General features: G+C 33.4%; 2 protein-coding genes and 2 long non-coding RNA genes across 5 annotated transcripts; 2 read left to right on the top strand and 2 right to left on the bottom strand.

Annotated features, from left to right (window-relative positions):
• Positions 1 to 1,962: 1,962 nt before the first annotated feature.
• On the bottom strand, positions 1,963 to 13,913 carry LOC124447521. Of its 2 annotated transcripts, XR_006948743.1 has the most exons (4): positions 13,849 to 13,913; positions 13,247 to 13,613; positions 10,208 to 10,325; positions 1,963 to 2,096 (listed from the first exon to the last, which is right to left on the bottom strand). It is a non-coding gene; the product is annotated as an uncharacterized LOC124447521 (long non-coding RNA). The 2 variants fall into 2 exon arrangements; XR_006948742.1 differs by lacking the exon at positions 1,963 to 2,096 and having other exon boundaries at positions 9,692 to 10,325.
• Positions 3,002 to 11,696, top strand: LOC124447516. Its single transcript, XM_046998472.1, has 5 exons — positions 3,002 to 3,151; positions 7,984 to 8,092; positions 9,822 to 10,320; positions 10,665 to 10,862; positions 11,078 to 11,696. The coding sequence occupies exons 1-5, from the start codon at positions 3,108 to 3,110 to the stop codon at positions 11,332 to 11,334; spliced, it is 1,107 nt and encodes a 368-aa protein (XP_046854428.1). The 5' UTR covers positions 3,002 to 3,107; the 3' UTR covers positions 11,335 to 11,696.
• Positions 13,914 to 14,156: 243 nt separating the features above from the next.
• On the top strand, positions 14,157 to 16,999 carry LOC124447518 (2-acylglycerol O-acyltransferase 2-A-like). Its single transcript, XM_046998474.1, is given in 5 exon segments — positions 14,157 to 14,416; positions 14,419 to 14,628; positions 15,590 to 15,809; positions 15,986 to 16,185; positions 16,699 to 16,999. Coding segments are annotated over 5 exon segments (1,011 nt in total). The 5' UTR covers positions 14,157 to 14,190; the 3' UTR covers positions 16,854 to 16,999.
• Positions 15,867 to 17,974, bottom strand: LOC124447520. The gene is made up of 2 exons (XR_006948741.1): positions 17,001 to 17,974; positions 15,867 to 16,468 (listed from the first exon to the last, which is right to left on the bottom strand). It is a non-coding gene; the product is annotated as an uncharacterized LOC124447520 (long non-coding RNA).
• Positions 17,975 to 18,047: the final 73 nt, after the last annotated feature.

Here is an 18,047-nt window from a genome sequence, read left to right as displayed (position 1 = left end):
ATTGATATACTAAACAAAAGTATTTGTACTTTACTTTACAAAAACTTTTTGTTTCATTCTGACCGTCATTTCTAAATTTCCACACGTTTCTTTCATTTTTGTTATAAATACCGATATACAGGTCACAACACAAGGTAATCAATACAATAACTAAACACGCGTGGTCTATTGCTAATATTTATGATAGAAAATTTTCGATAGCTAAACACGCGAAATACATATATGTAGCTACTAATATTTTCATCAACCTACGCACGTTTACCAGCACACTTTTTCGTCAATATGAGCTACAAGGCGGCAATTTGGGTAGTGAATGAAAGAACTTAAAAAATTTTCTAAGATCTTAGAAAAACACCACTTCAGGGATGAAAGAAAAACAAAGTTTCCCAGCCTATACAATAATTGGCATAATTGCTACTTCACTGTTCTTTCTTTACAATATGACTTAGGTCAAAATGAAATATTTTGTAAAAAGACATCGCGAAATTTAATATAGCTAAATCTCCAGGGTTCAAAAAAGTATGGAAAATTCAAAAAAATCTCACTTCATCTTTTAAAATTACTTGGATAATTTCCTGATTATTTGAAAAAAACGTCATTTATATTTTTTGCATGCTTTTTAATTCGTATTATCCCATTTTTTACACTTGTACATTAATGGACTTTTTTTCTTGACGTCCTCTTACTCTTATACACGATAAGAGCAAGCTTTTATTGAACTAACATATCATTACTTTTTAATCCTAAGGACATCACGAAATCAGTTAATTCACGTAGGAAAGGTCAAGCTTTAAAGCTAGACTTTATCCATGGATTTTTCTGGAACCGTACACCAGTTTATCGCCGGAAAGTGATACTGTAAACATAGACTAACAAATATTCATGAGTATAATTGCCTAATTCAGACATTAAAGTAGCAACAAATCGATTCATATTATGTTTGATGGCATTTATGAATTGCATGTGTTGGGGAAAATTATTAGCTTGCTAGATGTATTGATAATAAAGGACTATCAGTTGATTGCAGAAGAATTTAAAAAAAGTTTAGATAAATTATAGTTCACACATTTTCTTGAATAAAACTCACTGTTCAACGCAAATGCAGAGTCTTTCAGATACAACAATCTCAAACACAATGGGCCTGTCGTTAGCAGCAATTAGAGTAATGTTTTGATGAAAAAAAACTTGAATAATGATGAACAAATATTTGATATGAGCAACACTTAAAAACACTTGACTAATGTATATGGTTTTGATTTTCAAACACAAAAATGTTTGTAATAACTATTCAGGTTTAGAAAAATAATAGTTATTTCAACTACACATAAATAGGGCTAATATATGACCAATAACTGCTAATATTTTGCCATATTTAACAAAACGAAACTTATTTTAGAAAGCTGAACAATCAAGAACAACAAATTTATGAAATTACTCTGTGGGCGAAAAAAAATGAAGCCCTATATGTCATAATTTACTAATAGCTAATATCCCACGTTAAGTCAAAGCCGCTCAAAGAGGCAGCTCAAAATATTGTCACCATCGAATTTAGGACAATATAGCTAAGTGCTGGTTTAGAAAATATTTCCTTAAATGTGGATAGTTGGACCTGAATATCAACAAATGATTCAATAGCCATTGAACAATCATAATGGTTTTATTGATAATAACGTCTAGCGGCAAACATCAAAGAAACGTGTTGTGCGATAGTAAAATTTAAAGTCATCAATGTGGATTGTACATTTGAACACATGAACAATGAAATACTTTACTAAAAGCTTCTTGTCAAAAGCTAAACACTTAACACCAAGAAAAAATGTTTATGGACAGACAACAAAATACGTGTAAATTGTTTTTTTGCAGGCAAGACGAGCTAAGTGATTTTCCGTGACTTCAAAATTCGTACATCGTGATTATTTATATTTACAACATAGAAAGTACAATTACTCATGATTAGACGTGAGAAATATATAATTTTTTTTCTAAAGTGCATGGTTTTTAGAAGTAGACAGTACTCGATAACTGGAAAACAAACTTTGGCTAGAATTTGCGTGAAATGAAGGAACAAGTTTAATCACTGTAAAAGCGAACGGCAGCTAAAAGTTTAAGAAATACCATGTTATTTTTAGATTCTTGTTATAATCATTTATTACCACCATACGCACAGTTCAAACAGGGCAGATTCATGTTTCATCAATTAATCAGCAATAGATCACCAGTACCCATTACCGCTAAATCATCATAAAGCCAAAAACAAACGACTATAAACCAGTGATAACGGATTGAATTTATAACAAAAATTCAGTAGTATTCCAAAACACATGAATTAAGTACTTGGACAGTGAGGAGTAATGTCAGTATACGAATTAATTAGATGTGTCCTAACTCTCTTGCTTTTTGACAAAGTCAAACTACGCAAACAAAAATAACTAAGTTGAAAACAATGACAACTACCCAGAAAATAAACACTGCTTTGAAATTAATGAGTATTTTTATGCCAATATGTGTGTACTTTTTTCTAGCTTTATCTTCTGTCGTAATGAAATTTACATTTCTATTTATTTGATGAGTGAAATATAACCAATCTAAAAAAAGAAATCCGTAGCATTCCTTTTAAATTATGTACCGAGCTTGTCAATGTATGGCAAAACATTTAGTAAAATGCCTATTGCTTTTACTAAATTCACTGACAAAGCGTGAATTCAATCTTTTGAATCCCACACTAAAGCACGCATGGTGCAAGATAAACAGCCATTTTATTTAATGTCGGTGTCTTTGACAAATCGATTAAGTAAAAGCAAGCAATTTAGACACTGTCAGGAACGGTATCAACACACAACCATATCGCAGCGCAATTTCGCTCAATTGGTCGAGAAAAGAACGCAAGACAAACAAATTAGCTATGCAACACCAACATATCATATATTTAATTATATGCATGGTTTTTGAATTGCAACCGGATTATAGAGATATAAAAAGCGCTCAACGTGAGTCAAAGGATTAGTCAATTAAGAACAATTCAGTATAAGCAGCTTATCTTGTAGTCTTAAAACTTCAAACAAAACTGTCGAGAAAAAATAAACGACAGCAATAGCAAATCAAAGAAAATGATGCTGAAAATGATTCATTTATCATTTATCGTCGCCAGCTGGTAAGTTAGTCCTTTAAAACTTCTTAATGTCTGCGTGTCTTGACGATTTTGTCATTTGCACAATGCGTTTCATCAATATGATTTAAATAAGAACCTAAAAAACCAACAAATACTAGGTACACAGCAAACCTTAAGTTGACAAGACTTATGAAAACATCGAGCACCTGCTGCACCTCACAACGAGGATGTTGATATAAACGTATAAGAAATAAGAATGACTATAAGAACATTTATACATAGTTATATCGTCATTTTAGTCCATATATTTAATGCTTCCCCCTTTTGCAGGCACTTGCTTTTATCGTATAAAATAGTTGTTGCTATAAACTGTTAGGGTTGGTTAAACAACGTAAAAGTTGCTTGAAACCTTAAAATTAGTATGAAGTATGTGAAACAAACTTTTGTAAGAAATCAAAGTTGTTCTGTATATCAGATCAAAGAAAGAAGATGTTGCCATATATGGCTTGAATTCAGTCGCATTTAGAATTGATACAAAATACTTTTAAAAAATGTTATGCTTTTTATATCACGATCAGTCATATTTTTATAATCATATTGAATAAGGGTAAATTTTATATAACAGAATGTAGACTGTTTCTTTACACATTTAAATTTGGTTGTGGCTTAAATTATTTCTATGAAGATGATTGTGTCAGCTTATGGCAAGAATTACACTTAGACGATACACTGGCCAAAATTGGTTTTAAATGACATCATTTAAAATCTTGTTAATACAGTCGTGAAAATTAAAAGCGGCAACACGAACGAAAAGCCAAATTAAAGGACAGAGGCTTGCGACCACTTAAGTAAATGCAATTACTACACACGCAACATATTTCACGTAGAAATTGACAAATTTCTGCCATTTTGACCTTAACTGAAGCATATTTTTTATCAATACGTTGAGCGAATCAGTTTCCATCATTAACACTGAATTTCACAGTCATACATTCATTTGTTTGTGAATATTATCCTTTTATCACTTGTCAAAACGGAACCGACTTTGCTTCATAAAGACGATGAAAAAATGTCAAAGATGGAAGTTGACACATTTAGTTTTTAAACATCCTTTGAAAACAAAACTTTGTCAAACTTTTTTGAAACTTATATAGAAAAGTGAGTTATAATAACAATATTTTTATAGCGATAAATACAGTGAAAAACATCCGTTGCTTTGTACAAAACGACAAAGCCGAAAATGATTGCTTGTCGTGAACTATTTTGTGCATTCTTCAAACTGTCTGGTCAAATATCACTAAATACTTGTAGCTAATATCAACATTGGGGTTTGTTGAACTTCACATTAAGGTGGTCATCCCCCTTTAGAGCAATTTTTTTTAGTTTTATAGGTAGACACTTCAAAATAACATTTTTGGGAAGTGCTGAATGTGAGAAATCATATCTGACAATTTTTTTTTTTGATCACTCATTAATTATGCTAATTATCAAAGATGGCGACTAATTAATTAGCATAAAATGAGCCTCTTTTCAAACACGATTGCATCAAAACTACTAATCAGAAACTTATATATAATACATATTTACAAAGCTTATATCAAGACCTAGTGCATGACACTTTTTGATTTTGTTAAAAAGCTATTTTAAAAGAAATAAGTGAGAAAAACTAGGTATTCAGGAAAATTTCATTCTTCGTTAGTTGCATGAACCTTAATTTTTCATTATTATTAAACATTATCAAATTTTTAAAAGTGTCATGCATTAGATTCAGTTACTAACTATTACCACAAAAAATTTGAGCTTTCTACAACAAATATTGAAAAAGTAATCGTGTCACAAAAATTGCCTTCTAAGAGGAAATAAGGAAAAGGAGAAATTAGCATTTAAAGTTTTATAATGATCTTACTGAGACTAGAAGGCACCAGCTTCATAAGTTTTTCCTTCATTCTGTTCACTACTATCTACAAAGTTCTTTCTCATATGCCTGAGTGTTTTTCTTCTTTTTTTTACCTTCTCTGTGCTCTTCTTGGAGGATAATTTGATACGATCGGTATCACAATGCAATGCACCATTTGTAGTAAACAAGCCAGGTAGTATGTCTAAGTCACTAAATAATTTGAGGAATAATATATCTCCTTCATTGAATTTAAGCACAGCTAAGTAACTTGAAAGTGCTACAGTTTCCTGTTCCACATATGTGGACTTTGGGCATCTTTCCCAAATTAGCCCGTTCAGACACTCATTCACATTCTGTGTCAAACCATGTGTACACTTTTGCAACAAGCTTTCATCACTTAGACTTTCATAAATGGGTTCAATGAGCTCAACAATACTTTTGGTATACCATTCTTATGATGGTATGTTGTAGGGTCTTTCTTGTATCCACACCAACTGTCTTCAGTGTCGGGGCAAAGTTCATGTTGAGGGTTATCATCACTTGATGCCACATGATAAAGGGATGCCTTGATTGCTTTAGCCATTTTATCTATGTCATGCAGGTTCTCTCTCACTGCCAATCCATAGTAATTTTGCAGAAGGTCAATTTTAGCATCAGTCAATCTGCCCTTTCCACTCACACCTTTACCATCCCCAGTTTCACTCCTTTATGTGAACTCTTCAACCTCGGCGACTCCCCTCTCTTTGCATGTCCAATGCATTCCAGTTTTTGGAATGCAATCTTTCCATATGGTTCTCTTTCAACTATAGCACTATATGTTGATGAGTCACCATCAAACATATTCTTATATCTCAATCCTCTGGTAGCCATGGACCTCAAAATTCTGATAGCTCCACAAGTCTCCATGCTATTAGAACTTCCTTTATGGTTTATTTTGCAGATGTGGGAAGCCTTCCATTCATTGTATCTCACATCATGCTCTTTCTTTTGCCACTTCAAGCACTGCTGGCATTTGTCTGAAAGAACTTCTATATCCAGACATTTCTTAGTGTCCAGCGATATAGCAGTGACAACACCGTTATGGGAGGTATGCCTCTTTTGCCATGTCCCATCAAGTGAGATGCCACATTCTCCATTCTCATTGTCAAGTCCTTCTTTCATTTTCATTGCACAAGACAACATACTGTCATTGGCCAACTGTTTCACAACAGGCAATAGTTTCTTATTTTGAATATTGGTGAAGTTTTGGCGACTTAGAGGAGCTGGCATGTTCATCACCTTGTTGAATGTAAGCATGGCGGAGTGTCCACGACCAATTTCACGAAATGCCAACACTGCTCTAACATTTATTTCATGGGAGTGACCTTGCTTCTTCGATGTATTAAAGCAATATTTCCACTCACATTCATCACTAAGACATTCAAGGATTATGTAATGGGAATAGCCATTTTTCTTCCTCATGTCAAGATGAGAGTGTATATTACCACCACACTCGGGACAATAAAACATCATAAACACTTCAAAAAGCACAGACAAGTCAATGAAAATTGTACCTTCATTGACGTTTTTCATTGGAGGTGGACATTGTCGAATTTTCTCCGTGTTGGTGCCAATTTTCATCCCGGAAGGGCCAGGATTTTCATCACAGTATCGGCCACGTTTGGCCATCTTCTTGATTTTTGATGGCGGAGTTCTAACCGCTTTTCTCTTTTTATTCCGTTTATTTCCCATAATTTTTAAAAGTAAGAATTACAAAAAATATACGAAAAATCAAATAAAACAAATATTTCAGGCGTAACTTAGTAAAACAAAGACTATTCTGACGATTTCAAGAGAGCACTTTCGAACCGCACGAGGCGAGCAAAGCGGTATGATTAGATGTCTTCGAGTCGTTGCTATGCCGACTAAATCCTACCAATTACAATGAATCTTTCCATAAGAGCTCTGAATAACATACACCAAAAGTACAGCTCGAAAACAGCTATTTTTTTGCTTTTTTTGTGGGTGAAATATGGTTAAAAACACGTTGCTATGGCGTTGCTAAGGTCGAAAATTTAGGACATGGTCTCTTTGGTGGCTTTTTTTTGATATTTTGCATTATTCTATCGCAAAATAGATCCTATGTTCATCAAGTACAATAATCAAAGTAACATAAACTGCAAAAAAAATTTTTCCAAAAAATTTGAAAAAAAACGTGTCTGAAAGGGAGATGACCACCTTAAAGCAGCCCACTGCCGCACTGTACTGAATTTCTCAAGTATGTTGATATTGCACATATCTTGAATAAAAGAATGTCAACAATCGATTCATTTAGTTCGGGTTGTGTCACTAAAAAGTGACATAATGCAGCGTATATCTTCAAAGTCATATACATATAAATGTCCGTTTTTGAATTTCTAAATCGACGCCAGGGTTGCTAGGCTCCAACAGTTTCTTATGGCCAAATATTTTTTGAAAAACAGCCAAGTTCCAGCAAGAGGGAACTCTTTTCCTTCAGCTTTGGTCGTCATGGGTGTTTGTTACATGGGATGTTACTCAATGTCACCCTGCTAAAAATACTTAACATACGTAGCCATGCATTATGGGAATTGACACGTGAATACCATGATGTACGTCACTACAAATACCTCTCTCACTGAAGGTCAAATTGAGAGGCTTACATATCAAAAAGATTTTCACATTTAAAATCAATACCATTCTAAAACTCAGCCAAATTGTCATTCTAGTTTTCTGTGGCCAAAGAATAAAAGAATAAAATTGAGTTACTCGGCCACAGCCAAGCTAACTTACCAACCCTGATCTAGTAAGGCAATTAAAAATAAAAGAGAAAAAGAGAAAACATTTTAACTTCCATTACAGTGAAGTTACAATGAGACGTCACGCAGAAACACCTTATTTTATCCAAGTTGAAAAAAGACACAATTAAACGATTCTTTTAAAAATGGTGAAATTTCCATTCAATCTGTATTATTTTTAGCGTTCACGAAAGTTGCACTAAAGCTGTCGGCGATCACGTTTCAACGACGCAGTTGACGGACAACAGAGAAAGACTACCTGTATCCAACAGCAAAGAAATTGGTTTAAAGGTACAGTTATGAAATACTTTTTCTTAGTTTCACATAATGACTGCAATGTAAACTATAATGCACGTTTACTAAGTTTAATCTAACAAATTTCATTGTTTATAGTAAACACCTTATTTTATAGGTTTATTAATATAAAATATATTAAAATAATGCAACACAATGTCGCCAATACTTAGCATTAACTATAAATCTCATTTGACAACTAAACGCTTTCAAATATTTCTTGACGTAATATGTAACTTGCATCAAAATCATTCTAGTGTTGTGTTATATTTTGAACTAATGCATAAATATGGGAGCGTATATTATGTGAAATTATGTTTTCTCTGACTTGTTATTACGCAGCGAATACAATATAATATCTATTTGCTGACGTTTCGTTTAGTTCAGTTAAAGAATTGCCACACACATTGGTATCGTTGATTTATTGTCTTTTATAAAGCTGTCTTGTATACTTGTTATTTCAAGATTTCCACTCGCTTAATGTGTTAAGGTCAACAAAATCATGCTTTTGACATATCAGCCAACCGTCAATCCATTCTGTGTTCATTCATTCAGATTTAATAGCAGAACCAGACTAAGTACTTATGCGCATGCGTAAAGGAAGAGTAATATTTTTGGTGCTAAAGGTGTGGCAAACTTCTCTGAAGGTCTTGAGCATACATATCGCAAATTTTCAAACCTGGAATACATGAAATGCCATTTGTGCTTTTGCAAGGAAAGAATGCCTCTTCTCCAAGTTGTCAGTTTGGATTTAAGCTGTATTTATAACATAATAATTTGATGTACTAATAGGACACCTAATCACCAAACATAGATGACATTAATGTTAATTATGTTATAGTTTTACATGAAACCATCTCCTATCTACGCTACGACATGTTATTCATAATCCATACATCATTCCTATCAATTAATACTTATTTCTTTTATCGCTAGGAATTTTTCATTTATTAGGAAATTATTCGCCCCATAGTGGTTCGGCTATGTTGTTGCAGTGAGATGATTGCAAAACAAACAATTTTTTATGGCCCATTCCGATACGGCAGCTTGTGGGGCAACTTTTCGAATGCTGTCGAATGACTTTAGTTGACATTCATATATATTTAAAGACGACGGTGTTTTGCCAAGTATTTCTATTTTCAGAATTCGTGTCATATCACTAGTATTTAAATTAGACATATCACTAGTATTTAAACTAGTAAGTAAATTGTACTCTATTTCATTTAATACATTAAGATGCATCATTGAACCAGCATAAACAACTAAATGAGAGTTGATACTCTTGGGTGCACAATCAACATAAGTAAAATGACATAAGACAATGACTAGTCTCCATCAGTGTTAAATAAGTAAAATGACATAAGACAACGACTAGTCTCCATCAGTGCTATAAAATCAGTGTTAAAACTGAATCCCAGCCAAAAATTTCACAAATTGCATCTGTTGTAACGACAATTTTACAACAGCATTTTTAAGCATGGGAAAAAATAAATGCTCATGTAACGAGAGCGGCAAGAAATGGAAATATAGACCCCACGCTTCACCAACACATGAAAGATGCGCCACATCACAAAAATTTTGACACTACCACATGGCTTTGATTTAAAGTAACCTTTAATTAAATGCTATGTAACACTCAGCATTTGCAAAAAAAATTCAAATTCATCACGTCTATAGAACAAAAAATGCAAACATAATACAAACATATGTTTTGTTTCTATTTCAGGAATTTTTTGGTAAAATTGCAACTCATTCAATGGAATGTACGAGGAGAAAACAAGGAAAGTTTCATTATGATGTTAAAAATGGTAAATTATTATTATGTTACAACAACGAGTGGCGTGAAATGGGTTGGAAATTAAACAAAAAGGAAGCAAAGTTACCATCGTCATGTCTTGATGCAAAGTTGAAAGGTTTGGGTAAAAATGATGGATTGTTCTGGATAAACCCTCAGGAAGAAGACGATTTACATAATTCATTCTTAGCTTACTGCGATATGACTACAGCAGGTGGTGGATGGACTCTAGTGGCAAAAATTACACATGACTATGCCTGGATATGTCCTGAAAGAAAAGGTTCCAATTGCCTCAATTCTAATGTTGATCCACTTACCGCTAATCTTTTTCATAAAGTACATGCTCGTGACTTCGTTGATCTTACGATTTCGTCGGATGAAAATTCAGGAATTCATTTGAGAAACGAAATCATCAGAAAGTTGTTCGTCGGTGAGCTTTAAATGAGATAAAATTGTAGGTTTACATGACAGAATTAAAATAGTCAGGTACAAGCAAGCAAAGCTTCGCTAAGGTGTTGTTTGGGATTGAAACTTCCAAATATAAATCAAAATATCAAAATATAATAACAATTGCCACAGCTTGTATACTTTAAGCTGCTGTCCCATTATGTGCTTTTGACTTATTAATGATTAGTAATATTTGTACATGTGTTCATTAAAACATCTCTTTCTCTCGTCCTTTGTTTCTCATCTAAGTGATTTCAGTGTAAGCAACATTTACTGATTTACTGAAAGAAAATATCTGTTAAACTTTAACGTTAAAGTATCATTTAGGTGGTCGACGGTCAGTGCGGTTTTCATTCGTCACATCATCAGAGGGCTGGACTCCAAGCGAGGATGCGTACGCAGCTTTTAGCTATGCAAACACAAGCAAAATATTTCTTGGAAAAACACTGGCTGATTATTCTCGTGTAAATGGTGATTACACATGGAATGTCCTGCGCCATGATCGCAAACATCTCAGTTTTACAGGTAAGGACCTTCACGATAAAAAAGTCGAAAATAAATACAATATAACACCGTTTTTAAAATGCTTGCAAACCTCAAGCAAGATTCCCGTCACTGCACTTTTTTTTGTTGAAAAATTACGTCACCTACAGATAATTTTAATGTCGTGTAGGTGGCATAGAGCTAAGATAATCACAATCGAGATTGCATCCACATTGTATAATACTATTCTTTAACAGGTTCAATAATATGCTGGGGAATGGATGTTGATTCCGATTACCGCTACTATGATCAAGGTTTGCATGTTGGAACTCCAACAAGAGGAAATAAAAAATGCCATTTGTCCAACGACGAAAACGAAGTCATGCTAAAAAGCCACTACGCGCGTTTAAACAGTTCTGGTCGAAGTGCAGAATGGGACAGAGCACAATTTGGATTTCTAGGCTCACAATTTCTTCAAGCTCCATGCCAAAGAATTGCCCTCTGGGTTCGATAGCAAAATTTATTTATTTCTGTAATAGAGAATTCAACCTTGAAATATAATTGAACTAAAATATACCTTCATTTAAACAAAAAACTTTAAAAAATATTATTTGCATATTACATCAAAGCTGTTATTTCTCACACATGACCCACAAGATAAGTATGCAATGGAAAGTCACAAACATTCAACCATCATGTACTGTTATTTAATTAACATAAATTCATATGTTTTTAAAGTGACTTATTCAAAGTATACAAACAGTAGCTATAAAATATCCTGTTTCCTGTAAAACTAAACAGTTGTACAAGAACTTTGGTATGGACATCAATTGACAAAGCTCGGTTTTTGGTAAAAATACAGCTACACATGCAAAATGTTGTTAAATCAATCAATTGAATTTCACATTTCATAACAATTTCTTCCAAATCAATGAGTGCATTGTAGGGCTATTCATTGAAGATAGGTTCATAACGGTATGCGCATCGAAAGTGTGTTTATTAAAGGTGTGTTCACTGAAGGTGTGCTCATTAAAGGTGTGCTTATTGAAGGTGTGTTCATTGAAAGTGTGTTCATTAAAGGTGTGTTTATTGAAGGTGTGTTCATTGAAGGTGTGTTCATTGAAGGTGTGTTTATTGAAGGTGTGTTTATTGAAGGTGTGTTTATTGAAGCTGTGTTCATTGGAGGTGTGTTCACTGAAGGTGTGTTCATTAAAGGTGTGTTTATTGAAGGTGTGTTCATTGAAAATGTGTTCATTAAAGGTGTGTTCATTGAAAGTGTGTTTATTGAAGGTGTGTTTATTGAAGGTGTGTTTATTGAAGGTGTGTTTATTGAAGGTGTGTTCATTGAAGGTGTGTTCATTAAAGGTGTGTTAATTGAGGTGTGTTCATTGAAGGTGTGTTCATTGAAGGTGTGTTCATTAAAGGTGTGTTCATCGAAGGTGTGTTCATCGAAGGTGTGTTCATTGAAGATGTGTTCATTGAAGGTGTGTTTATTGAAGGAGTGTTCATCAAAGGTGTGTTCATCAAAGGTGTGTTTATTGAAGGTGTGTTCACTGAAGGTGTGTTCATTAAAGTTGTGTTTATTGAAGATGTGTTCATTGAAAATGTGTTCATCAAAGGTGTGTTCATTGAAAGTGTGTTCATTGAAGGTGTGTTCATTGGAGGTGTGTTCATTGAAGCTGTGTTCATTGGAGGTGTGTTCATTGAAGCTGTGTTCATTGTAAGTACCATTGTTCATTGTATGTTCATAAAACGTAAGCTTATACTTGGTTTGCAAGCTACATCATAGCTGTCTCTGTTGAGTAATTTTAACAAAGGATTTTCCTTATTTACAATGCAAATTCCATCCAACATGGCAAACATTCCATTATTCTCTTACTCCCTGGGGAATGGTTGTAAGCCACCAATTGAACGCATGTTCCTTGAAAGTGTGTTCTCAAAATTTTTTTCCACCCATCCACAGTGTAGTAAAATTTTTCAGTGCCACATAACACAAGTGGTGAGATATTAAGATTAGATTACAAGTTAAAATAAAAGTTATAAAAGTCGTTTTTGAAAATTATACCATAAAAACAAAAACGCCATCATTTGAAATCACCAAAGCTACTTCATTGAGTTACAGAGCTACACATAAACATGTTAGTATTGTGTGATGAGATTATAAAGAGACAATCTCCAGTGAGCACAAGACATACTTTCTAGTCTCTGGGATCATGTGAATTGATCAATTAAAGTACAAACTGATCAATAATAATGCAACTTGACAATGACAATAAAAACTGATCAATATTCAATAATTATATAAAATGATCAATAACTATTAAAACTGATCAATGATATTAAAAACTGTTCTATGATAATACAAGCAGTTCAAATTAATCAACGAAATAAATAAGTTCAAATAAGTTCAACAAACAATCCCTCACCTTATGTATCTTGATATTTCACCAGAAAGTTGCAAATAAATGGGAAAAAACGTGAATAAAACCACATAACGTTTTGATTAAATTTGAAAGCCAAGTTTCACTTAACTACAGAGTAACATCAAATAGCACAAATATAGATTCTGACTTCGTTATCCTTTCGAGTTGGTGTAAGTAGTGATGGACTGATGGGTGATATCAGTCAGATACCAATGGGTGATACAAACAATATGTTCAATAAATTCACTCAACACTGAATTATAGCCTTCGAGCCTGCAATGTTTTTGCTCAACAACAACAACAAACATGTGTTAGCGCCATTTTAGCGCCCATCGATAATCGACCAATGAAACAGCAGGCAAAGGGCAACCTATGACAATTGATGACAATGGTTAATAATACCACGTGATGTTGTAACAAAGGCATTTGTTGTTGTAAAAGATATTTGCTTAGCCCAAGAATCTTTAGCATTGGCAAGTAGGGTCACCTTGAGTAACCCCTCCTAGAGAAACTTGGTTTAGAACTATTTAGTAGTGCAGTTAATTGCTTTAAAGTAAAACAAGTTGTTAATCAACTCTAGCAGTGAAATAAAACACGTAATGAACCTTTTGTAGCGAACACCTTACGCCATCCGTTGTTATGTATCTTGAAATATTGAGAAGAGAAAAGTTTCTTCTCAGATATTCCACTTCCTCAAGAAACAAGAAAACGTTGTTTGACTATTCTCTAATTTCTCTTTGATAATCAGTATACTGTTGTTGAATGCAACAGAATCTTTTGGTTTAGTTACATTGTTTTTCATTTCAATCACTTTCATCACTATTTTATAACTTTCATATCCTTGAAGTGAAACATTCAAGGCAATAACCCCTACAGAGTATCGTATCACATATCATACCATGTCAACAAAATAAAGCTTTACAATTGCTCAAATTTACATTGAGGTTATGGCTTGGATTGAGTTTGCCCCTTTGCGTATACCACTTCACCGACGAATTGAGACCGCTGCAGTGGCCGTCTTTTATTATTCTTTTTATTTTGGTGCTTTTGCTGGTACATGTATAATAATTGGCCTGTTTTTCACTTCATATTATCCACTTGCATTGCTATATTTATCTTGGGCATACATCTTTGATTATGGCACACCAAGTCATGGTGGACGGCGTGTTGAGTTTTTCGTCGATTAAGATTGTGGAAATATTTCCGAGACTATTTTCCAATCACTCTTATCAAGACTGCAGAACTTGATCCAGAGAAGAACTACATATTTGGTTATCACCCACATGGAATTCTTTGCGCAGGTGCATTTTGCAATTTTGCGACAGACGCAACGAACTTCTCGACGGTCTTTCCTGGTATTATTCCTCATCTTTTGCCACTAATGGGTAAGTCTGTCGATTGAAAAATTTTAAGTAAGACAATTTAGATTACAAGGAGTTAGAAGCGTTGTTTGTAATTCTTGAGCAATGAGGTCCAAGGATTTTTAATCAGACTAAATATGTACAGGCTATTTGAAGTGCGAAGAAATCAGATCCTGGAAGGCACTGATGATAACAAAAACGTTACGCTTGTGTGTCAGTGTTTGCGTTGTGGCTTGCACAAATACTTTTATTTTAAAAAGTTAATTGTTTATTGAATTGGAGTTATATAAAGTTAATTGGGAGCGAATCATAGGTATATTTTGAGCTAATCACAAGAGCATTACAGTGACTTTTCACTGATGATTTGTTGATGACTAAAAGATCTGAATCCATGGAAGTAAAGAAAGCAAAACTCATTTTCCATTTAATGAAGGCATCGGGTTCAAAATGAGCAATATAAGTTAAAAATTTACATTCCTTACAAAAGACATAAAATGAGAAAGGCAGAGTTTGCGTTGGAAATGATGTCTTTAAAAAAGGAGAGAGTCATCACTCCGCCTTTTCTACCGTGTTCTATTTGATCTTGTTGTACTTTGCAATTTTGCATTGGAGTTGGAAATTATGAAGATTTGAGCTTATAGTCATAGTCTTCGTTTCTAAATATGGTGACAGGTCAACAAAGTGTAAAGAAAATATTTGCATGCGAACAGGAAAGGATTATCTGTTTTGTGTTGGGTAATTGCTTCATGAACACATGAAGGATCGTCCTCGAGTAAATTTGCTGTGGGGAAGGAAGGAGTATGTGTCCACTCTAGCCTCCAAAAAATGGAACACACATAAATACACACACTCATACACACATCATGTTCTATGTTATAACAAAAACTATTGGTGTTTCCACTGGCACTTTATACTATAATAAGCATTCAAAAATGGTTAAGTCCTAAGTACATTGGCGTTTGTTTTCCAATATTTTCTTTTTTAGCTCTTTTTAGACCGCCATTGTTTCGTGATTACATCATGCTATCTGGAATGTGTGATGTCACCCGTGAAAGTTGTGAATACATTTTGACAAAAAAAGGCGCTGGTAATTCTGTTGTGATTGCAGTTGGTGGTTCAGCTGAAGCGTTGGACGCACATCCGGGTACTTACACTCTCACTCTGAAGAATCGAAAAGGATTTATAAAACTTGCGCTTAAAACAGGGTAAAAAATATGATATACTAGCGAGTTTTGTTATCTGTGCACTACATCATCAAAAAATTAGATGAAAATGGTGATGATTTTATTTAATAAATAAGACAGTAACACAAATTAAAAAAGCAAGCTACTGCTCTACAAACTTATGTGATCTCATCGTAAGTATAGTTTTTTTATTTTAGATCATCTCTTGTTCCAGTGTTTTCATTTGGTGAAAATGATATTTTCAAACAAGTCAGTAATCCCCGAGGTTCTCGTTTGCGAGAAATACAAACAAAAATTCAAAAGACTATTGCTTTTGCCCCAGTGTTTTTTTATGGTCGCGGTATATTTCAGTATAGTTTTGGTCTTTTACCTCACAGGAAGCCAATACACACCATTGGTAAGAAATCTTTATTTAACATTGTTTTCTCGTGGATCAGATCAATAACATGAACAAAATCTTGACTGGGTAACTTGAGATGTTCATTTCTGAAGGACTCTTGACTTTTAATGGCATTTGCAAGTTCCCCAAATTCATTACAATTAGCTAAAATTCAATTTTACTAAAAGTAATAAGCAAAATCCCTACAAACGAACAACCAAGGATAAAGAATTGAATGACGATGGGAGACTTTTATACCAGGCAGGAAAGCGTTGGAAAGCATGGCTAGAATTACGGAAAGCTAATAAACAAACAAAAAACATACATTTTAGCTAAAATACAGAGAGAAAAAAGTCATGTTTAGAAAAAAATGACAAGAAACAGAAACTACTTTCAAGTAGAAGCTATCTATGAAAAAGTAGATAGTGAAGACTTGACTGTGCGTTATTTTTAAACAAAGTAGAGCAACATGTTCAATTGAAATATAATTTACATTTTATGAAATGGCAATTTAAATTGACTTTGTTTAAGTTGGACACGCGATACAAGTGGAAAAAAGAACGTCTCCTAGCGATGAAGAGGTTGATTTATTACATGCAAAATATACCGATGCTTTGGAGAAGCTTTTTGAAGAAAACAAACAGAAGTATGGTGTGCCATTAGAGACAAGATTGGAATTTGTTTAAAACCAACTAAACTTTTACAATACACCCACATTTAACTATATATAGCATGTTTTCTAAACAATGATTAACGATTATTCCTAAATATTCTCAAACGTTGTATATACAGTCAAATGGTGAATACATATTATAAAAAAATAGAAAACTAACCAGTCATCTTGTTCATCGTGTTATGATTGTTTGCCATTCGTATTTTTTAAACATAAATGGATAAGAAAATATAGATCAATAAAAAGAATTGTGAAACAATAAATTCACGAACATTTTAGCAATTTATGGTAAAATTTTTATGTTGAATGTAAGATTGCAGTTTGCGTGATATAACAATATTACAACACGACAAAGATCGCCATGTAACCTGTCTTATTTTGCTACAAAAACGAACTAGTGCTGGAAAATACAACACAAAAACACAAATATTAGTAAATAATACATTTATGTAGATTACGCCAACCACATTCGAACATTAGAATCAAAATTTTTCATACATAGTTCGCATCATATTTTATTTAAAAAATTTCATCACAAACTTGTGTGTTATTTTATTTTAATTATATATAATTCTGAAAACTCTCATCGATGACTTTTCTCAACAGTATCATCAAGACACACACGAGCGATCTATGACAATTTGTTTAACTTTCTGCATATTAAAATATTTGCAACTTTGCAATCAAAACGCCCTTTTTTCACAATATTTACATGTCTTAACGACCCTTTACTCAGTGAATAAAAAGTCTATTGTTAGAATTTATGATCTTCTATAGCATGATTCAGAAATACATCTGACATATGCAGGTTCAAACAAAGATGTATTGCTCCAGGAATGCGTTTACGTAAATACTTGAAATTTGTCCATTTTCATACAAACCGTTAAAATTTCCAAATAAAATCCACAGTCGCTCATCGCCTGTCCAAATATGTTCCTTCATCAATAAATGTTTATTCTTTACAGTTAGGATGTAATATTTTCTTGGGTCTTCCACTATTAATGTCGCTGAGTTGCTTCCTTAGCAGCCATAATTAAAGGAACAAGACTTGCTAATGGTTTGGCATTCTTCAGAAATGGATGCTAAAAAGAAAAATTTTAAGCCTAAGAAATTTGAAAAGCTTTCGTGAACATAACTTACAGTATAAAAGCGGGGGGGGGGAAGACGACTACAAAAGAAAAAGAAGGGAAAAGGACACATTTCTATT

Source organism: Xenia sp. Carnegie-2017, unplaced genomic scaffold (assembly GCF_021976095.1).
Source record: "Xenia sp. Carnegie-2017 unplaced genomic scaffold, XeniaSp_v1 HiC_scaffold_22, whole genome shotgun sequence".
NCBI lineage: Eukaryota > Metazoa > Cnidaria > Anthozoa > Malacalcyonacea > Xeniidae > Xenia > Xenia sp. Carnegie-2017.
Note: the sequence above shows the minus strand (reverse complement) of the source record. Positions and strands in the feature narration are given on the sequence as shown.

Excerpts from the sequence above, each read along its gene's own strand:
- LOC124447516 (XM_046998472.1), top strand. The coding sequence starts at position 3,108 with ATGATGCTGAAAATGATTCATTTATCATTTATCGTCGCCAGCTG. Across the intron at positions 10,321-10,664 it reads CATCAGAAAGTTGTTCGTCG|GTGGTCGACGGTCAGTGCGG; the intron begins GTGAGCTTTAAA and ends AGTATCATTTAG. Across the intron at positions 10,863-11,077 it reads CAAACATCTCAGTTTTACAG|GTTCAATAATATGCTGGGGA; the intron begins GTAAGGACCTTC and ends ATTCTTTAACAG.